This window comes from Mauremys reevesii, linkage group 10, assembly GCF_016161935.1.
Source record: "Mauremys reevesii isolate NIE-2019 linkage group 10, ASM1616193v1, whole genome shotgun sequence".
Classification (NCBI taxonomy): Eukaryota; Metazoa; Chordata; order Testudines; family Geoemydidae; genus Mauremys; species Mauremys reevesii.
Window position 1 is genome coordinate 80,897,083 of NC_052632.1, and position 19,153 is coordinate 80,916,235.

The 19,153-nt window shown below is 44.5% G+C and overlaps 1 protein-coding gene across 6 annotated transcripts in view; it reads left to right on the top strand.

Annotated features, from left to right (window-relative positions):
* The window catches only part of LOC120373936, a 64,672-nt gene that overhangs the window by 15,463 nt on the left and 30,056 nt on the right, over positions 1-19,153 (top strand). For all 6 annotated transcript variants that reach the window (XM_039493018.1, XM_039493017.1, XM_039493014.1 and 3 more), the window contains 17 exons: positions 1,061-1,164; positions 1,706-1,824; positions 2,079-2,246; positions 3,363-3,571; positions 4,516-4,619; positions 5,836-5,954; positions 6,080-6,238; positions 7,368-7,576; positions 8,678-8,781; positions 9,373-9,491; positions 9,927-10,100; positions 11,230-11,432; positions 12,289-12,392; positions 12,548-12,666; positions 16,755-16,919; positions 17,353-17,561; positions 18,012-18,118. In XM_039493018.1, the coding sequence (XP_039348952.1) occupies positions 1,061-1,164; positions 1,706-1,824; positions 2,079-2,246; positions 3,363-3,571; positions 4,516-4,619; positions 5,836-5,954; positions 6,080-6,238; positions 7,368-7,576; positions 8,678-8,781; positions 9,373-9,491; positions 9,927-10,100; positions 11,230-11,432; positions 12,289-12,392; positions 12,548-12,666; positions 16,755-16,919; positions 17,353-17,561; positions 18,012-18,118 (2,495 nt within the window). The remainder of the gene's footprint in view (positions 1-1,060; positions 1,165-1,705; positions 1,825-2,078; positions 2,247-3,362; positions 3,572-4,515; positions 4,620-5,835; positions 5,955-6,079; positions 6,239-7,367; positions 7,577-8,677; positions 8,782-9,372; positions 9,492-9,926; positions 10,101-11,229; positions 11,433-12,288; positions 12,393-12,547; positions 12,667-16,754; positions 16,920-17,352; positions 17,562-18,011; positions 18,119-19,153) is intronic.

A 19,153-nucleotide genomic window follows, 5' to 3' on the forward strand; every position in this document is an offset into this window, starting at 1 on the left:
CACACAAACATCCACAGACCGATCCTTGATTCTTACAGGTCAAACTTTAAATAAGACTATAAGTGAACAACTGAAAACATAATCTGAGAATACAGTACAGATTAATTTATCAAATGGTATTAAGCTTGACTGATTTCACCTTTTTATACAATGGTGCAACCAGGAGTAATAAAAAGGAAAAAGGAAAGGAAAGGAAAGAAGGATAGCAGGGGAAATTTCTTCTCAATAAAATGAATTGGGCTGCGGAATAAAATCATTACAGACAGAGTTAAAATTAGAGCATCCAAAGCAATGGAGGACACGTTGCAGGGAACAATCCTGCGTTGACCCAAAAGGATGGCAGGAAGAGAAACAGTGGTGAGCAGGCGCAAGACACAAATTTCAGGTCTAGGTCTAAACTCCCCAGTTTGGGTGAGGTTTAGAGCTGGGAGTTTTGTTTGGGCTTGTCTCTGCTAAATGTATATATATTGCCTGTCACTAAATTCTCTAATTCTGCACTATATAGAAATCAGGTTAGGTCTCATAGTCAGAAGAAAAGTATGTTTCTGAGACACATCCGCAGCCCCCGTGAAATTAGTCTTGGCAAAGGACAAAGCACAAGACGGGGAGCCAAGAGATCTGGGTTCTGTTCCCAACTTGGTGTATTCTCGGGTTAGGGTGGGGTGCTGGAAAGCAGTCAAGCCCCTAACTGCCATTGATTTCAGTGGACACTTAGGAGCCCAAAGAGAAGTTCAGAGTTTGACTCCTTTTGAGCATTCCACCTCTCTGTGCTGAAGTTTCTCCATCTTTAAAGTGAGGATATTTACTTACTTCACTGGCTATTGTGAGGCTTAACTAATGTTTGCAAAGTGCTTTGAGATCCTCAGACAGAGGAGGCTGTATAGACGCACAAAGTATTTTATTTTCAAAGACAGTGTGGCTACCCTCCCTCCCTTTGTACCTCTGTCTGTTTTTCCGGGAGTTATTATTCTCCTTTAAGTTATGATCCATATCAATGATAATATTGGTGCATATGCAAAGATGAAAATGAAATGTTTTCTCATGTGATTCCATTCCTCAGGGTATCCTCACTAAGTCAGGTGTATCCTTCTATGTCATCAGTGAATCAACAGGGTGTCTACAGTGCTTTATTTACCTTCCTTGAAAATCAGCACAACACAACAGGTAATCTGGACATAAAACTAATTGTTTTCTAATTTACTAGCTTAATGATATTGCTAAACAAGAAGTGGTTCATTAACTCTTTCATGATGGAATTTTAGCATGGATTAGAGATTCCGCTACAAGAACAGTAGCACCTTCTTTAATGCTATGTGACGAAAAGGGAGCATTAGCTAGTGTTGTGTTAGCAGAGAGAAAACATCTGTGGAAGCATTGCTTTTTTCAGGATGGAGGAAAGGAATAACAATGGGCCTGAGTCTCCTCTCACAATGGTGTAAATCAGAAGTATCTCCACTGAGATCAGTGGAGGTGCAGTGGTTTTAAATGGTGTAAGTGATGGGAGAATCAGTCCCAATGTCCTGTCATTTTTGGGTCACTTTTTGGATATCATAGTTATCCTTTAACCATCAGCATCTGGGCTAAATTAAGAAGAATAAAAGGGAGGTGGGGGAATTCTATTTTAATTAATTGGCATCTCGTGCATGGCTGGTAAATTCCAAACTAAGACCAGGAAAGACAGACTCTGACACTCTCCGCATTGCAGGTTCTGCCTGTGCTTTGGGCAACGAGGTAAGCCTGGATTGGCTACGGAACAACTTTGGGGCATTCGCAGCCAATGCTCGCTATGAAGATTTCACCAAACTTATGGCAAATTTCAATGGGGTGAGTCTGAATTTCATTCTGCTTGCTAAGGACTGGATGCTGTCCCCCTCGCTCATGTTCAGTACCTTACTCGGCGAGTGGTCCCATTGTAAAATACAGGCCTGCTTGTGGAGGAAAGTATTACTCAACATGAGCGAGGGCAAATCTGTCCCTAAATTATCTTCTTCAGTAACACCCTGGAGCAACCCGACTGTCCTGATGTTCACTAGCAACGCCGTTGCCTCGCCTGTAAATCTTTCCTCTTGTCTTTGCAGTTCGACGTAAGTGATAATCTCACTTCAACTCAACTGGCTCATGTCTTCTTTGGCGCTGATGTCCTGGACGATATTGGCATGGCTGAGACCCTCCTGATGTCCCTGCAGAACAGGCCAGTTGACGATGTTGTTGCCTTTGTGACTGAGTTTGTGGCCATTGCTCCTCAGGTAACATTCTGATACGTAGAGGTGAATGTGGTTCCTTATGGATTGATCAATTCCAGATAGCAAAGTGCACACTGCAAGGCAGGGCTCAGTGACAGATCAGCCTTCTCTTCTGGTTTTGTTAGTACCTTCAAATAGCCTGGTTTCAGAGTAGCAACCGTGTTAGTCTGTATCCGTAAAAAGAACAGGAGTACTTGTGGCACCTTAAAGACTAACAGATTTATTTCAGCATAAGCTTTCGTGGGCTACAGCCCACTTCATTGGATGCATAGAATGGAACATATAGACATACAGAGAAGATGCCATACCAGCTCTAAGTAGCTAATTAATTAAGAGCTGGTATGGCATCTTCTCTGTATGTCTATATATACTCTTCTTATATGTTCCATTCTATGCATCCGATGAAGTGAGTTGTAGCCCACAAAATCTTATGCTCAAATACATTTGTTAGTCTCTAAGGTGCCACAAGTAACCCTGTTCGTTTTTCAAACAGCCTGGTTCCCTTCCCGGTCAACACCCACCCTCCCAATAGGAGGGTCTGGCTGCCATTCCTAAACAGCAAAGCCAGACAAGGAAAAGCAAGAGTGTTTGCCATGTGGTAGCCAGACACCAGAGCAGACCAGCTTTGCTGTGGCTTCTGCCAAGAGTCAAACTGGTCCTCAGAGAGTGAGTCTTCCGAGTGAGCCAATAGAGCAGCATTGTCTGAGCCGGCAGAAGGTGCACTACTAAACTCAAGTTACTGTCCAACCTCGCAGGCAGGAGCTAAACATGAGTGCTCACTCTGGTTCTAGTTTAGCTGTATATTCCATTAGGACATTTTATTTCGTGTAAGGTTTTGTCATGCTGCATCCAGGAAACAAGCTTCATTTGCATCTTTACCAGCCTTGTTCATTCTGAGTAGTGGAAATTGCACATTGCTGCAGAAGACACTGTATTAGTCCCAGGGAGGATTTTAATTGATATTGGATCCTCCTAAACGTTCATGAACACTTTTAGGGGCATGTGTTTTATTACCCCCAGACATCCATGTATGTCACAGCAGGAGTCGGTCAGCAGCTCCTCCTGTCTGATTGTACATTGTAACAACCCCGCTTGTGTTTTGTTGTCTTTGTTTTGCAGCAGGGTATCATGTCCCTGGCAAACACACAAGTGCGAGATGCAATGTTCAACGCCATCTTCTCCAAAGTCCGAGGCCAGTTCACCACTTTCAGCATCTTTCAGTATAAGGACTGGTTCCAGAACAAGCTCAGGTTATGGCTTGCCAGCATAAATGCCTCTGCCCTGGCGACCATCCCAAAGAAGATACCTTGCGGAGTTTACCAAATCATGTGAGCATTCTGCTGCCTAGATTCATTTTACCCAGGATGCACTGCACTGAAAGTTGTTAGCGATACCTCTGGAATATCAGCTGTGGAAAATGCAGATGAGCCTTTTGCTTCCATGTTTGCCCCAGGAAGAGAACCTCTGCTTGTCTGCTTGCTCCTGCCTGAGCAGGGGAATTTGATCGCATTGCAATGCAGAGTTATGAGATCCTGGTTTGATATGGGACAGAGACAAATGAGAAGTTAGTTCCATTTCTCTTCTTTCCCATTGTAGCAGCCCATATTTTTATGCTTTCACTTTCACAACTGGAGGCTGTGGGAGGAGCTTTGTGACTCATCCGAGTGAACATTCAGCCTAGTGCTATTGTGTGCAGCATCTCTCTAGAGCACTGGTCTCCAAACTTTTCGATCGTGCACCCCTACCAGTAAAAAATTTTTGAGCACGCACCCCCTGCTGCGCCGGCTCTACCATTTTTGCCGAAGCACGCACCCCACTTTGGAGACCACTGCTCTAGAGCTGTGGTTTTCAAACTGGGCATGTTACTCCTAGAGGTACATGAGCTCTTGTCAGGGGGCACGTGAGAAAAATCTGTAATGGCTGACTACGCACTTTATTTAGTAAGACTTGGCAATCTAATCGTAGGTATATTATGACCCTATCTCAGATGGGGGTACCTGGTAGACTACATTATTTGGAAAGGGTACGCAGCCTAAAAAGTTTGAAAACCACTAGTCTAGAGGAACAAATTCCCCAATTCCCCTGCAAAAAGGAGGAGGTTTTGCACAGACTGTAGAATGCAGGTAGCAAACTGCACATTGAATCACTGCAGACTCATCCTGTCAGACCATTTTACAAAGCTATAGTAACTTTAGTGGCTCATGGCAAAGAGCTGCAGTGAGGTTTTATCTAATATACCAAATATCCACCCACTCCCCTTCTTTTCCCACAGAATGGCTGGCCTAGACAGCAGCTTCCAAGACATGTCACCAGCGAGCCAACAAGATGTTTACAACTTTGCAAAAGACTACCTTACCGCCAAGGCCTCTCAAGGGGGTACGTTTAAAGTGTCCTGCAAAGTTTTACTTTCTGTTACTCACCTACATTTGTGTAAATCATAGGGAAAATGTCAATCTGGGGGCATGAATATCATGGAGAATTGTCTTATTTAAAAACCAACAGAGGTAAACTGACCTGGCTGTTTGGACGTGATCAGGCTACAGCGTCCCTGGAATCGCAGAGAACTGGGCTGGAAGAGACCCGTTTGCTGTTATTCCCACAGATGTCAGGGCAGACCCTCAGCTGGTGTGAACCAATGCACTTCCGTTTGCAATGGAGCGATGGTCATTTACCAGCTGAGGTTCTGGCCTGTCTATCTTAGGGACTTGCATGGCCCCTGTTACCATAGTATTTCAGCGCCTCGCAATTGCTAGTGTATTTGTCCTCATAGTACTCCTGAGAGGCAGGGCAGTGTTTTTATCCCACATGGGGCAATTAGTCTCCCAGGATGAGATTTTTAAAGGTATTTAGGCACCTAGAGATGCAGATAGGAGTCAAGTGGAATTTTCAAAAGTGCCTAAGTAGGTTAGTGCCTAACTCCCTTTGAAGAAATTGACTACAGACAAACTAGACGATGAGTAATGTATTTACTGAATGTTATTTGATGCTCTACAGGACTGATCGAACAAAGGAACCATATTTAGTATAGTTCCATTTATCCAAAACCCAATTATCTGAACCTCTGCATTATCCAGATTCCTTCCTTGTCCCCCCTGTAGTTTGTGCTGGGGGACAGGGAAGGGGTCTAGATAATGTGGAGGTCTGGATAATAGAGCACAGACCCCTAGCCAGGACGGCGAGGAGGAACAGGATGATGAGTCTTGGACCATGGGGGAAGTCACCCCACTGCTGAATGGCTCCTGCCCACTCAATTATCCAAATTCCTAATTATCCGACTAAAATCCACCTCCCCCCTGCTGTTCAGATCATCGGGCATGTACTGTACTGGCAAACCAACGTGGTTCAGCAACCGACAGAAAACATTTGTCAAACGAACTATTTGCAAGTAATTCAACTGGCGTTAACTGACTCCCCGTTTCTCTGTTCAGAGCATGCTCTTAATGTCAGCATCCCTTGTAGCTATTACTCTGTATGCACCCTGCTGTAGATTGGCATAGCCACAATAATCTCAGTGGAGCTATGTTGACCAAGACCAGCTGGGGCTCTGGCCCTCGGGCACACAGCACTTCCCCAACCTATGTTTTATTTAAAGGTGCTCCGTGCACTGAGAATACTCGGGGAAGCTTGGGCTGGCTACACGCGAACTTGGGCTCCTTCAGCACTTTGGCCAGTTATGGAGATCTGATTGGCATCAACGCAGACTTCAGTGCTGTAAGTATTCCTGGACCCAGAGGCACGGGCAGCGTCCTCTTGCCAGCTGGTTGGTTTTCCTTTTTGCTGCTGGCACGTTTTGCTGCAAAAGAACCAGCCAATGGTTTTTGCGTTTGGTTTCCTAGGTCGATGCAGTAGCGGGTCTCAGCCCAGTGCAACTAGCTTCTTACGTGCTGGCAAGTGACGTTCTGCGGGACAGCGACAAAGCAGGCAAAGTCTTCGGCTCTCTGAACTCCCACACGGTTGGGGAGTTCCTGGATGCATTCAGTGCCGCTGCCCAGCAGGTAAATATGTCCCCTTCCATTCAAGAGGTTGGAAAGCACAATGTAGGCCTCAGGCATGCACCAACGGTGGACTTGACCTGCTAAACATAAGGAGATTCCATTAATGTTTAGTCTGGGCTCCCACCATGGGAGAGATACAAGTTCCATCCTCGCATGTCTACTGCTCTGCCACAGTGCATTCCCACATGGATTTCAGCATTGGCAGAAAAATAAATAAGTGTAAATGTACACAGCTAGGAACAAAGAGCATGGGCCCTATTTACAGGATGGGGCACTCTATCCTGGGAAGCGGTGACTCTGAAAAAGATTTGGAGGTTGTGGATAATCAGCTGAACGTGAGCTCCCAGTGTGTCGCTGTGGCCAAAAGAGCTAATGTGCTCCTTGGCTGCACAAACAGGAATCTCGAGGAGGTCCAGTTCTGGTGCCCACAATTCAAGAAGGAGGTTGATAAACTGGAGAGGGTTTAGAAGAGAAGAGTCACGGGAATTATTAAAACATTAGAAAACCTGCCTTAGAGTGAGAGACTCAAGGAGCTCAATCTATTTAGCTTAACAAAGAGAAGGTTAAGGGTGACTTGATTACAGTCTATAAATATCTACATGGGGAACCAAATATTTGACAATGAGCTCTTCAATCGAGCAGAGAAAGGTTTAACATGATCCAATGGCTGGAAGTTGAAGCTAGACACATTCCGATTGGAAATAAGGTGTACATGTTTAATGGTGAGACCTGCAGAATGAGGTGGACAAGGCCAGATTTTGAGTGTGCATTTGCACACACAATTTGCATCTTCAAGAACCATGATCTGGATGCACAACCATAGTAACCCCACATGCAGATGACCATGTCATCATCTACGTGGTTCAGCTCGTGGTTCAGCATGCAGTTACCAAATTTGCATGCACAGCCAGAATCACCGCACATGCAAATTAGATGAGGAAATCTTGTCTGAATATCATGGTCCATGGTCAATCTCTTGGCTGGGTAATGCATTTCTGGGACCTTAATTTGACTCCTCGATGCCAGCACAGCAGGTATCCTTTGATATTAAGCTACCACCCTCCGGTAGCTGGTAACAGTGCAAATTCTAATGCTGCTCTCTCTCTCTCTCTCTCTCTTCTGATTGCAGCATCATCTCCCTCAGCTGCCTCATGCCGATGTGAGAAGATTCATCCTGGGCGAGATCTTTTGCCATTTAAGCACTGTGTTTAAGCTCTTCACCACTGAGGACTATGCCATCTGGTTCGGGGAAAGACTCACCCTCTTCCTGAGCAGCCTTGATGCACAGAATCTGGGCTTTTTACCTAATGACATGTCGTGCGACTCCCTTGCAGCCATGTGCGTATCCCATCCATATCTAGTTCAGTGCTACCCATCATGGAGGCCAGAAAAAATATCTTAGTCATACAGCGGCCCTCTGTTTCATTCTAGCTGGGGAACCCAATCACTAAGCTATGGAAGCAGCCTCTTCGACACTGATAGTCATAGGTGGGGTTGGGAAGGAACTTTCCGCCAGGTCAGATTGGAAGAGACCTTGGGGGTTTTTCACCTTCCTCTGTGGTGTAGGGCATGGATCATCTACTGGGCTCATTTGGGCATAGGGTGACCAGATGTCCTGACTTTATAGGGACAGTCCAGATATTTGGGGCTTTGTCTTATACAGGTGCCTATAACCCCCACCCCCATCCCGATTTTCCACTCTTGCTATCTGGTCCCCTCTACAGGCATAACCCACTAACCAACTCGCTGCCACTGCAGCAGCCTTGAGCATTGGTGGCCCCTCAGTCTCTCCTGTTCTTTACCTGCGGCACACAATAGTTTAGTCTTTTGAGGACTGAAATGCTTTAGTCACACTAAAGTCACTGGGCTCAATACAGGGGAATCAGAGTGAAATTTAATGGCCCTGTGCTGTACGGAGGTCAGACGAGGTGATCTGATGGGGCCCGGAACTCTGTGACACTAACACAAAGTCAGACCAGACATCAGACCTGAGTCTCTTGCACGGAGGTGCTGAACGCTGACCAATAGACTCGTGCTATGCTGACATATGAGTGACCTGTAAGAGGCCATGAACTGAACGGCACAGGGGCTCTGAAGCTAAGGCGCTGCTCTTCTGCCGTACACCAGTGGGCCTGTGAGGAGGAGGAATTAGAGTGAGGCCTTCTATCCAAATGGGAGACTGAATGAATCAGGGCACGGCCCAGTGAACTCCTGTGAGGAAGAAAAAAGCTGCATTTGTCCTGTGACACGTTCTGGGTCTGTTCCTTACTACTCTGTACTAGCAGGCAGAGTTGTTCCTTCAGCTCACTTGGTAGAAACCTTTGTACTTACAGGTTAAGGCTGTGGGTACTCTTCCCTGTCATGTGGTTTAGCTGACAGTAATCTGGGCACTGATCTTTACGTTGCCCCAGTAACAAATGAAATCTCCATATTCTGCAGCGTGAAGACCCTGAGTGACCATAAAGCGAATGGGACGTATGAGAACCCACAGGACATCTTCTCATTTATAAAGAGAGTTCTTCACTTCCAGCTGGAAAACTCAGGTAACAAAGACCTAGGTCCTCTGGACCGCTGCATCTTAAGGCCAACGGAAAGATGGCAATATTCAGGCACTGCATGATCTACCACTGTTTAAGCAGACTCCAAGGTTTGTTCTGGTCCCTAGCAAAGGGCAACTGTCCATAGGTGACCAGTCTCCCTTTACTCCTCACCATCCACCAGGCTGCCCTCTGGGGGCATTGCTTTGAGAGAGGCACTCTCTGTCTATTTTGAAAACTAAAATCTTCCCTAGACTGTGCAGAAGGATAAAGTGCAGAAGCACAGGGTTTAAACCAGGAATAAGGCGAGAAATGCTTTATGGCAACGGACCATGCAGCGTATGTAGGAGATTTGCAGCTCCCTCATTCATGCCTCTTGGAATCCCATGGAATTCAATGAGATCTCAACGCATGTACATCAGAGCAGAATTTGATCTCTCTCTAAACCCCTAAGGTTTGAATGCCAAACTGGAAGCTCTGCAGCATGATCCATGGTTGTGTTTTGTCACCAGTGGGGACTCACCGTGTTAAAGGCCTCACCTGTTCAGCACAGAGAAGAATTATAGTTTTCCTGACTCTCTCCTTTCCTTCACGTAGGCTCGGCCTGTGCTCAGGGAATCACCACAGACAGGCAATGGCTGCTACAGTATTTTGGGCTCTTCACTGTTTATGGCTCGTATTCTGACTTCATCACGTTAAAGAGCAGATTCCATGGGGTAAGAGCTAGATTTGAAACTCTATGGCATTTTGGTCTCAGTAGGAAAACAAGCTTACATTTAATGGGGCGGTGTCCAACCAGATTCGGTCAGCATTGTTTGACTCAGCATAGGAGCCAAAATTAAACCTCGGGGGAGGGGGAGAAGAAAGATTTCAGTTTCAAGCTTCCAAAGATGGTTACTGCTAAGCAGACAAAGGAGACACTGATGTTAAAGTACAGACCGTCTCTTGGGAGTTTCCTTTCCAAATAATTCGTTTAATAGGATAAAACCGTTGCCTTGGCAATTGCTCACAGCCAAATGATACACTTTGCCCCTCCTCTAAAAATGCTCACTGGATCTGGGTTCAGATGCCAAACATGTCAAAGTTCAGGTGCTTTGAGATCCGGGAGTCTGACGTGGTTCTCACTTACCCGTGTTCTGTGTCTGACGCAGCACGACTCCCTAGACCTTTTCTCAGCAAGTGCACTGGCCCAACTGTCTGCTCAAAGCAACACCATCTACAGCACCGCGGCCATCCAGTTGGTCTTCGAGGCAATCAGAAGCAAGGAGGAGCCGCTCCAACACCTCAGCACTTACCTGGATGATCTCAACGCCCTACTGCTGAAGGTAAATAAACAGATCAACTACATTAGTAGAGTCTCCTGGGTTCATACACATGCTGCTGTGCATCCTTCATGCTACCATAACTGAGACTCAATCTGGGACCTTCATGGCCCTGAAGCAACAGTAGATCTACCAGATGAGCCAGAAAGTAGTTTTATCCTGGCTGATGCAGTAGGAGCTGTGACATGTTTGTTTATCCCAGCTGGAATTTAGTCTAGCCCAAATCCCTGAGATCCTTATTCTGGCCTTGCTTAGGCAAAGTTCCCACCTGTCCTCTTGCACAAAGACCAGTTAAAAGGGCTTTCCTCAGAGGAACTACATGAAATCTACTGGAATTCTTTGGGGTTCCAGTCGAGTTTTGCTGCTGTGAAGCTCAACATCAGCTCTCTGCCACACCAGTTTGTCTGCCCGGCCAGCAAACTCTGCAGGATTCTGCCAGTCCAGACCTTGCCTAGGGGGTAACATTCAGTGAACCCCAGCTCCTGAGATCCCCAGAGACATCTCTCTTCAGTGTCCAGCCCTCGCACTGAACTCTCACAGAGCTGAGAGGTAAGCCAGTTAGTAGCTGCTATGTGAGATAACATGTGCGTCCATGTGCATGTGTTTACATGCACAGACTTTCCGCGGCTTGTGCTAGGACACCGCATAACTCTGGTGAGTTGTAGCTGTCCTCACAGTAACAACAAAGGAAAGCAGACCAACCTGAGTGCATTCAATTATCAAGGTTTTATGGGATCTATGACTTGAAACCACTGACTCTGAAACCAAAGACCTTAGTGTGAGAGCAGCCCAATTCTCCTCTCACTTACGCCAATCTGTATCAGGAGAACGTCCATGGCAGTCAGTGGAGTTACCGAGGTGTACCACTGGTGTGATGAAGAGATTCAGGCACTGACTATCTGCTTTGCTGCCCAACTTTGCTTATAAGGAAAGCACAACTTGAGACATGCCAATTTCCCAAAGTCTCTCCAAGATTACCCCAGCTGGCTCATGTTTTCACCAATTATTGCAGGTCGGGGAGGAGGAATTGTGATCATTTTGCCAATTTTTCCTGCCATTTTTTCACCTAAAATTCAAGATGTTTCAGCAGTTCTGCTCAGTGCCCGCAGTTCATTTCTCTTTCCTTCCTCAGAACTCCGGTTTGCTAGGGAATTCCAAGGTGCGAGACACCATGCTAATGATGTCAGCTGAAATGGTCTTCCCACAAATCACGGCCATGTCCCTAGAAGACACAACCACGTGGCTCCAAAGACTGAACTTGCTGCTCCCTGGTGTAAATGCAACAACACTGGAACTGCTGCCTCTGACTATGCCATGCCCATTTTACCAAGCCATGTGAGTACTTGCCTATAGTGCTGCATTCTGCTTTGAATTTTGTTTGCATTGCTATTTGGGCAAGGTGTTCATCCTGGACTATTAATGTCACCCGTCAGTCATTTTCCGATGACGTAGTGGTGCCTATCCTTTACCTCCTTTTCCCATATAACCAAACACATTCATTCAGCCCACAAGTTCAACGGGTACTGTATTTCCTTAGAGCAGGGTACTGAATATAAATTTTAATATCTCCAGCATTCAAATCCCGTTCATAAAATGTGTTCCAGAAGAAAACTAAATCGTATTTCCGATCTGTAATGGGGAAATCTCAGCAGAACATAGACACTGATTGCTTGGGGACAGGGACAGAGATTCTGAGCATAGGATCCTCCCTTTCCCATCTCACTCCTTCAAGTCTCTGCTGCAAGTCTTTGGCATGGATTCCCGTGGGAGCCCACTGCTGAGTCAGACACTTGGACACTGTTGAATAACAGGAGATGCTCTCTTCCCTCAGAGACTGAACTATATGCATCTGCAGTACTTTCAGTCAACAGAGAAAGGGACCGGACTTGGAAATCTAACCTCTCTCTGTAGCCTTAGAAAAACATTGGCTAGAGGGATGGGTGGGTGGGTGTATAGATTTGTGTCATCCCATGGGAGTGAGCTAGGAAGCTGTGGTACACAGGAAGTGGGACCTGGGATGAGACATTTAAAAGTGTTTCATTCACACCTTCTCACACGCCCTTACCCATGACAAGTTCCTGCCACTGTGGCTAACTGAGGATAACAGATAACAGGCAGCCAGTCCTGTACTCAGACATGCTACCACACCCGAATGGAAGGAATCTGAGCGACTTTTGGCTTTATTTTGTAGCATTAAAGCCGTTGGTGGAGTCTACTCAGCATTATCAGCCAGGAAGAGGCAAGATGTCTATGGATTTCAGAAGGCCTACCTGACTGCACAGTTCACAGACTCAGGTAAGACGCTCACACAGTAGGTGAAGTTATGGAGCTCATTCTTGTGATTTAGACAGCCTTGCACTGGAAGAAATTCCACCCTCTACGACACAGTGCCTTATCTGTCATCAGTAATATGGTCTGTTGTTTAACCCTTTGTATTCAAAACTTTTCAGGCTCAGCATGCGAGGATGGAACCCACGGGACCAGAGACTGGCTGCAAAAGAATATGGGAGAGTTCTGTTCTGTGGCTCAATTAAGCGAACTTCAAACCTTTTATCCAGACATTGATGGAGTAAGTTTTTCTGGTCAATGCGCTGAGCAATAGTAAAAGCCACCACTGTCTTCCAAGCAATCAAAGTAGCTTCACGGGATCCGCATTTTACAATGTTGAACATGGGAAGGATTCAGATTTTTAAGGAAGATGAATTTTTTTCCCTCCTTTTTTCGGGTTCTCTTGGTTTTTCTAAAATGGCTACATGTCCTAAAGCAGGGATCAGCTTGGGCCAAGGTGGGAGAAATATATGAGAGGTTAAATTACCTTCCTTGCTGCTTGCCTTTTTCCTCAAAACCTGTCTCTGATCAAAGATAAGAGTGAGTGTCCTAAGTTATTAGAACATTTTCAGATACCCCAATGGCCACGCTTGCAACATATCTGAAACACAGATGTATGCTCTTTGTATAGAGACAGGAAGGCCTATTTTATGTATTAGAGATCCCCTTTAAATCAAGCTGGTTTCAAGGCTGTACTGTGTCTGACGCATCTGGACTTTGCCATTCCTATTTGCCTCACACATTCTTCAAATCATAGCTTGCCTTTGAAAGCTACTAGCAGTTGGGTGCAAGTGCTTGGATGTATTGGAATAACAAACACACACACATTGCTCCAGTTGGTAAGATAATTGTCTTCAACTTTTGTCCTCAGTTTAGTCTAATCAGTAGCAATGGGTTTTATAACATGAGCGTTTACCACCTAATTTGTTCCATGGAAAGTGATTGTTAAGATGCTGACCGTACAATGCCAAAATTATCACTATGGCAAATGTGTGTTAAGAAATGAAATGACCAATAGTAACAGAGATGAGTCCAACAGTAACTGCATCCTATCATAATAATATTTGATGGGAGAATATACATACTTAAATGTAACCATGCAGTTGACAGAAATTACAGTAATGGAATACTTTAGAAGTATGACTTTAAATCCATAAATTCTGCTCATATCATCGTGTGAAAAGTGAAGATTTTTGTGACCTCTTCATATGATTCTTTTCAAAACTGTGCATAATTGTAATACACCTAAAATTATGTTTATCCTTGAATTTCACCGATGCTCTGTAAACCAGTGCTAACATTCATGGAAATGTTGATTCTGTTTCTAAACAATTTTATTTTGTGTGATTGTATCTGTGTACTCGTCAATAAAAACTAATTTTAAAATAACTGATTTAGTATGTTTCATATTGTTTTAAAGCATTCTTAATACACATCGGCACTGATAGTATTTAAAATTACTTTGAACTACCAGGTTTGTAGTGGTACAAAAACATAATGGCAAACTGGTTGCTACTGGTTGAACTAAACTGTAAATATTTCTGTTATCTCATCATACTGATCACAATTTGCCAGTTTCTTAAAGAGATCAAGAAGTTACACCACATTATCACATGCCATTTTATTAATAACACATGAATACATGCTCCATTTCGATATCTTTATATAAGGCAGATGCATTAGCCAATAAAACTTTGCACACTAATATTTTTAGCAAATGTTAAGTACCAACCATATTAGACCTTCACCACTTTGCATCAGCTTACCTCTCTAAGAGAAGTTCAGTTAGAACTTCACAACATTGTTCTGTTCTATTCTATTCTCGATAGGTTCTTATACGATGCTCATCACCACAGTGTCAGAACACTTTCCAGTAGTGCATTAAGCAGCACAACTAGCATGTGAGCTGCACCAGTGTATCAGTTGGATATCTCCACTGATATGCAGGCTATTAAGGCATTACAAGTTGCAACTTTTCTCTTTTTGATGTACATGGATATGATGTGTCACAGTCTTCATTTCCAGTGCAGTAGCATTAGAGCATTTCAGTCTGATCATACACGTTGGGCTATCACTGCCATTGAGCATGCACAGCTCTGAAATGGAAGGTTTTATCGGTAACTCTTATGACAGCCATTCATAAAAAGAATCGTCTGTCAAAACATTTTTGTACCAAGAACATTAACTTGAAGAAACTGGCAAAGTGAGGTCTCTGCATGTTGCACTGATTAAGGGTCACTGCATATTTTTTGCATTATTACTTCTCTTGGAGATGGGCCTGTATTAGAACCCCAGATCAGAAACCCATAAGACATTGCGAAAGTCCAGATTCTGCTGAACTTCTTGTCTCAAGTCTTTATCTTACTTATTAGCGATGATAAATGAAAAGAAAACAAGCCAGCTTGACTCTCAGATCCCAGGCTGAGTTTGCCAGGTCAGCAGTTGGAAAAAGACATCTTTTTTTTCCCCTGGGAACCAAGCACGTTATGTATGAGAATAAAGGAGCCATGATAATGTGACTCCACTGCCATTTTTAAAGAGGCACTCTTCAGAACAGAACTGCACTTTAATTGTTCTAACATGAGGAACCAATGAAAAAATAAGATGACTGGGACTAGGAACACCATCAAGCCTTTAACTTGTTAGAGGAGAAATTGCTTCCTGCACCAGACACAGATCTTCAGCGTCCATTCGCTGTGCTTTCTATTTATATTCCTGTACAACTCACAATATCCTAAGGATTGTCCACACACACACACACAAACAAGCAGACAGTCCCTGTTCCGGGAGCTTACAATCAATGAAAACAAGGTCCATATTATGGTTGGGGAGAAAAGGACACAGTCTGAATATATACAATGTTTATATACACTGGAGTACTTTTGGCTTTAGCAAATAATTACACATCACCTATATCTAAAGGCCCCTCAGCCTAGCTATAATTAGTTAGCCAATTTCTTGCCAGTGTCATGCAAGTAGATCTTGAAGAAGGAGAGGGTGGTGTCCTTATGGAACATTTCTTTGAGAGCATCCATGCTTTGGTAGTGTGGAACAAGCAGCAGACAGGTGAGGAGTCAGGGCAGACCAGAGGGAGCTGGGAGGGGAGAGGCGATATGATAAATGACAAGGTGGAGAAGTAGGGAGAGTAGAGCAAATGGATGCTACAGACTTAGACTTAGGGGGCAGAGCAGGACTGGATTGCTGATGAAGGACGGACATCCCTTTGCTGGTGCCAAAATGTCACTGAGTGATATTGATGCCGCGGTTTCTTTGGGGGAAATGATGACGAAGCTCCAACATTATGACAATTACCAGCCCCTAAGAATATTACATTAGAACCAACTCTCCTGCAGACTTCCAGAAACAGAGAATAGACAAAAAACACCTAACTAAATCAATTAGGAAAAAAGGAAGTTCCGTTGATGTGTAATAACCCATCTATAGCTAGACATAAATGCAGCTTTTGAGATTCTCCCCTCAAAGTCTCTTGAAAAGAAACTCCCAGGATTTTATATCCATCGTCCTCCCATCAAACCTTAGGACCAGACTATTCACTCTTCTCTTCCACCCTTCAGACCAGGGTAATGAGGGATTCTGAATCATCTGCCCTACACCACATCTGTTTTGCCATCAAGGCCAGACTGTCCCTATCTCTAAGACAGAAAGGTCACCCTGGTGATCAGTGCCCAGCCAATGCTTTGTTTACCTCAACTCATTGATGCTAGGATGACTGTCACCAACCTACACAGACCACAATGTCCCTTTATAATCTTATGGAGGAATCTTCTTTGAAGTCTGATCCCCAAACTAGCGTTCGCCCAAAATACACATTTTCTTCCCCAGGAGTCCCAGCCCTGGAATAAGAGCAGGCATAGCCCTTGGAAGACTTTGCAGAGACCTTCTAGGTAGGGGACTCCATGTTGCCCTTACAGGCCAACTCCCCAGCTGTGTTGACTTTGACTTCACTGGAGCTTTGTCACTTTACATCAGCTGAAGATCTGGCCCACAGAGCTTGCCTTGCGAAGTGGTGACCCTGCAGGGAAGTGTCACCTTCCGGAGGCAGTTTGGAAAGTTGTCATTGTTTCAGACATAAACTTACATTGATGGAATGGAGGAACCAAAAGATATAGGGGTAGCAAGTGCACCCAGTTGTTTTGAATTTCATGGGGCCTGGACCACCTGCTTTTCCTGCAGATCCCCAGGCTCCCTGTGATTGGGTAGCCCATGCTTTCTGCTCGTCCCGCACTAATGGGGGGGCCCTCCCTTCTGGGACATCCCACCCACCAGCATGAATGCTCAGTCTTACGGTGCACCTGTGCTTGTTCTTAGCTTAAAGGGCTCGATTTACTGACCCCGGAACAGATGGCGCAATTAACTGTGAATCTGACGCTGAACAGCCTGGCGGACACGCTGCTAATCCTGGCCGTTCTGGACCAGAGTTCGTATTACACCGTCTATAGATACATGAGGGAGTTTAATGTGTACGCGCACCAGGTAAGGAGCTAAAGAATCCATCATGTTTTCAGACTTCTATGTTGTGTTAATTCTATTACTGTGGATGCGTTAGGTCCTATGTCTTGTTAGAACTGTCTTAAGCATACTGCCTGCCCTCCCCTTTGCTCTCTACACACAATGACACCCTCTACACACAATATAGCCTAGGGCAGGGGATAGCTATGGTTAAACTTCAGGAAAACTTGAATGGTTCAAGGCACTGGGTTGAAAGCTACCAAGTGAGGCAGCAAATTCACAGTCACTGGAGTTACTCAGGGGTGAGGATAGGTGGCCGACTAGCATAGCTGCTTTAGGAATAATGAAGTCAATCCTACCACAGTGCAGGGGTACGAAATAGGTGATTCATTAACGATCTCTTCCAACTTCAGTGGCTACACGATCTTGATACACTTGTGCTTTCTCCATATTGCAGGCAAACCTGACTGCCTTGCCCAATGCTTCGGTTAGAGATTCAATACTAAGGACTGTATTTACAAAGCTGAGATCCAGGTTCCACCTTTTCCTGACAGAAATCTGGGCAGACTGGTTCCAAAAGCAACTGCCCTTATTCCTCCCTGGTATAAATGAAACCTATCTTGCATGGCTGGGAACTAACTTCTCCTGTGACTCCTACCAGGCAGTGTGAGTATTACTATCCCAGGCTACTTCGGATGCTGCAGGAATTGCAAGTCAAAGCTAGTATTTCTGCTGAGATAGCTAAGAAGGAGGTTTTGCTTTTCTGAGACAGCGTTCAATGTCTTACTCTCTCTGTAGTAGGCAAAAGCAAGCATGACTTATTAGATAGAATCAACATGTGGAACTGTTTTCTCTTTTGATTTTGCAACAGTACCGCAGATTCTGAATGCTTCCAGGAAGAGTGGAGAATATGACATTTATTCTGTAGCACCTACCATCAGAAACAGCATGCTTTGTCATCCTTTTCTTTATCTTTTCTTCAGACTGTAAAGTCAAATTAAAGAGAGACGACAGCCTCCAATGATACCTACCAGGATAATGCAATGAGGAGACACCTGCCTTTAAAGCTAAACCAGCCAGATTCCTTTCTCATCTTCTCCTCTTTTGTCTCCTCAGAGTGAAAGGGTTTAACATCGCCTATGAATCTCTCTCGCCTTCCAGCAGGACTGATATATACAATGATTACATGAAAACCTACCTGAGTCAACAATCACTTTCAACAGGTAACATCTGTACAGGAGCAGACTGATAGATCTGAAAGTGAAAGGGGACTTTTGATTGATTATGAGCATGGAGTCTGAACTCCTGCATAATACAAGCCATAAAAGTTCACCCAGTGCATTCAGACCAGTAACCTGGGATTGATCTAGAATATATCTTCTAGAGAGATGTCCAGTCTTGATTTAAAGACTCCAAGTGCTGCAGAAGACCCACCATATACCTGTAGATCAGCAGATGGCATTTATAGCTTCCTAGACAAAAAACTTTCCATTTGAGTTTCTTGGGGCGTGTTTCCCCCCCCTTAAAACCATTACAAGGAAATCAATCACAATTTGGAAGCAATAAATGCATCAATGGTTTAAGGTACAATTAGGGTGACCAGACAGCAAGTGTGAAAAATCAGGACAGGGGGTGGGGAGTAATAAGCGCCTATGTAAGACAAAGCCCCAAATATCGGGACTGTCCCTATAAAATCGGGACATCTGGTCACCCTAGGTACAATATGCTCTGGAATTCCCCAGGATGAGGTTATTCATCCTAGGCAACACATTTGTGGGCTCCGATTCTCTATTCCACCCAAGTAGCACTTTGTGTAGCACCCAATTATACATATAAAATGATGGGGTCTAAATTAGCTGTTACCACCCAAGAGAGCGAGATCATGGAGTCATTGTGGAGGGTTCTCTGAAAACATCCACTCGATATGCAGCGGCAGTCAAAAAAGTGAACAGAATGTTGGGAATCATTAGGAAAGGGCTAGATAATAAGACAGAAAATATCATATTGCCTCTATATAAATCCATGGTACGCCCACAGCTTGAATACTGTGTGCAGGTGTGGTTGCCCCATCTCAAAAAAGATATGTTGGAATTGGAAAAGGGTCAGAAAAGGGCAAAAAAAATTATTGGGGGTAGGGAACAGCTGCCGTATGAGGAGAGATTAAGAAGACTGGGACTTTTCAGCTTGGAAAAGAGACGGCTAAGGGGGGATATGATAGAGGTCTATAAAATCATGACAGGTGTGAAGAAAGTAGATAA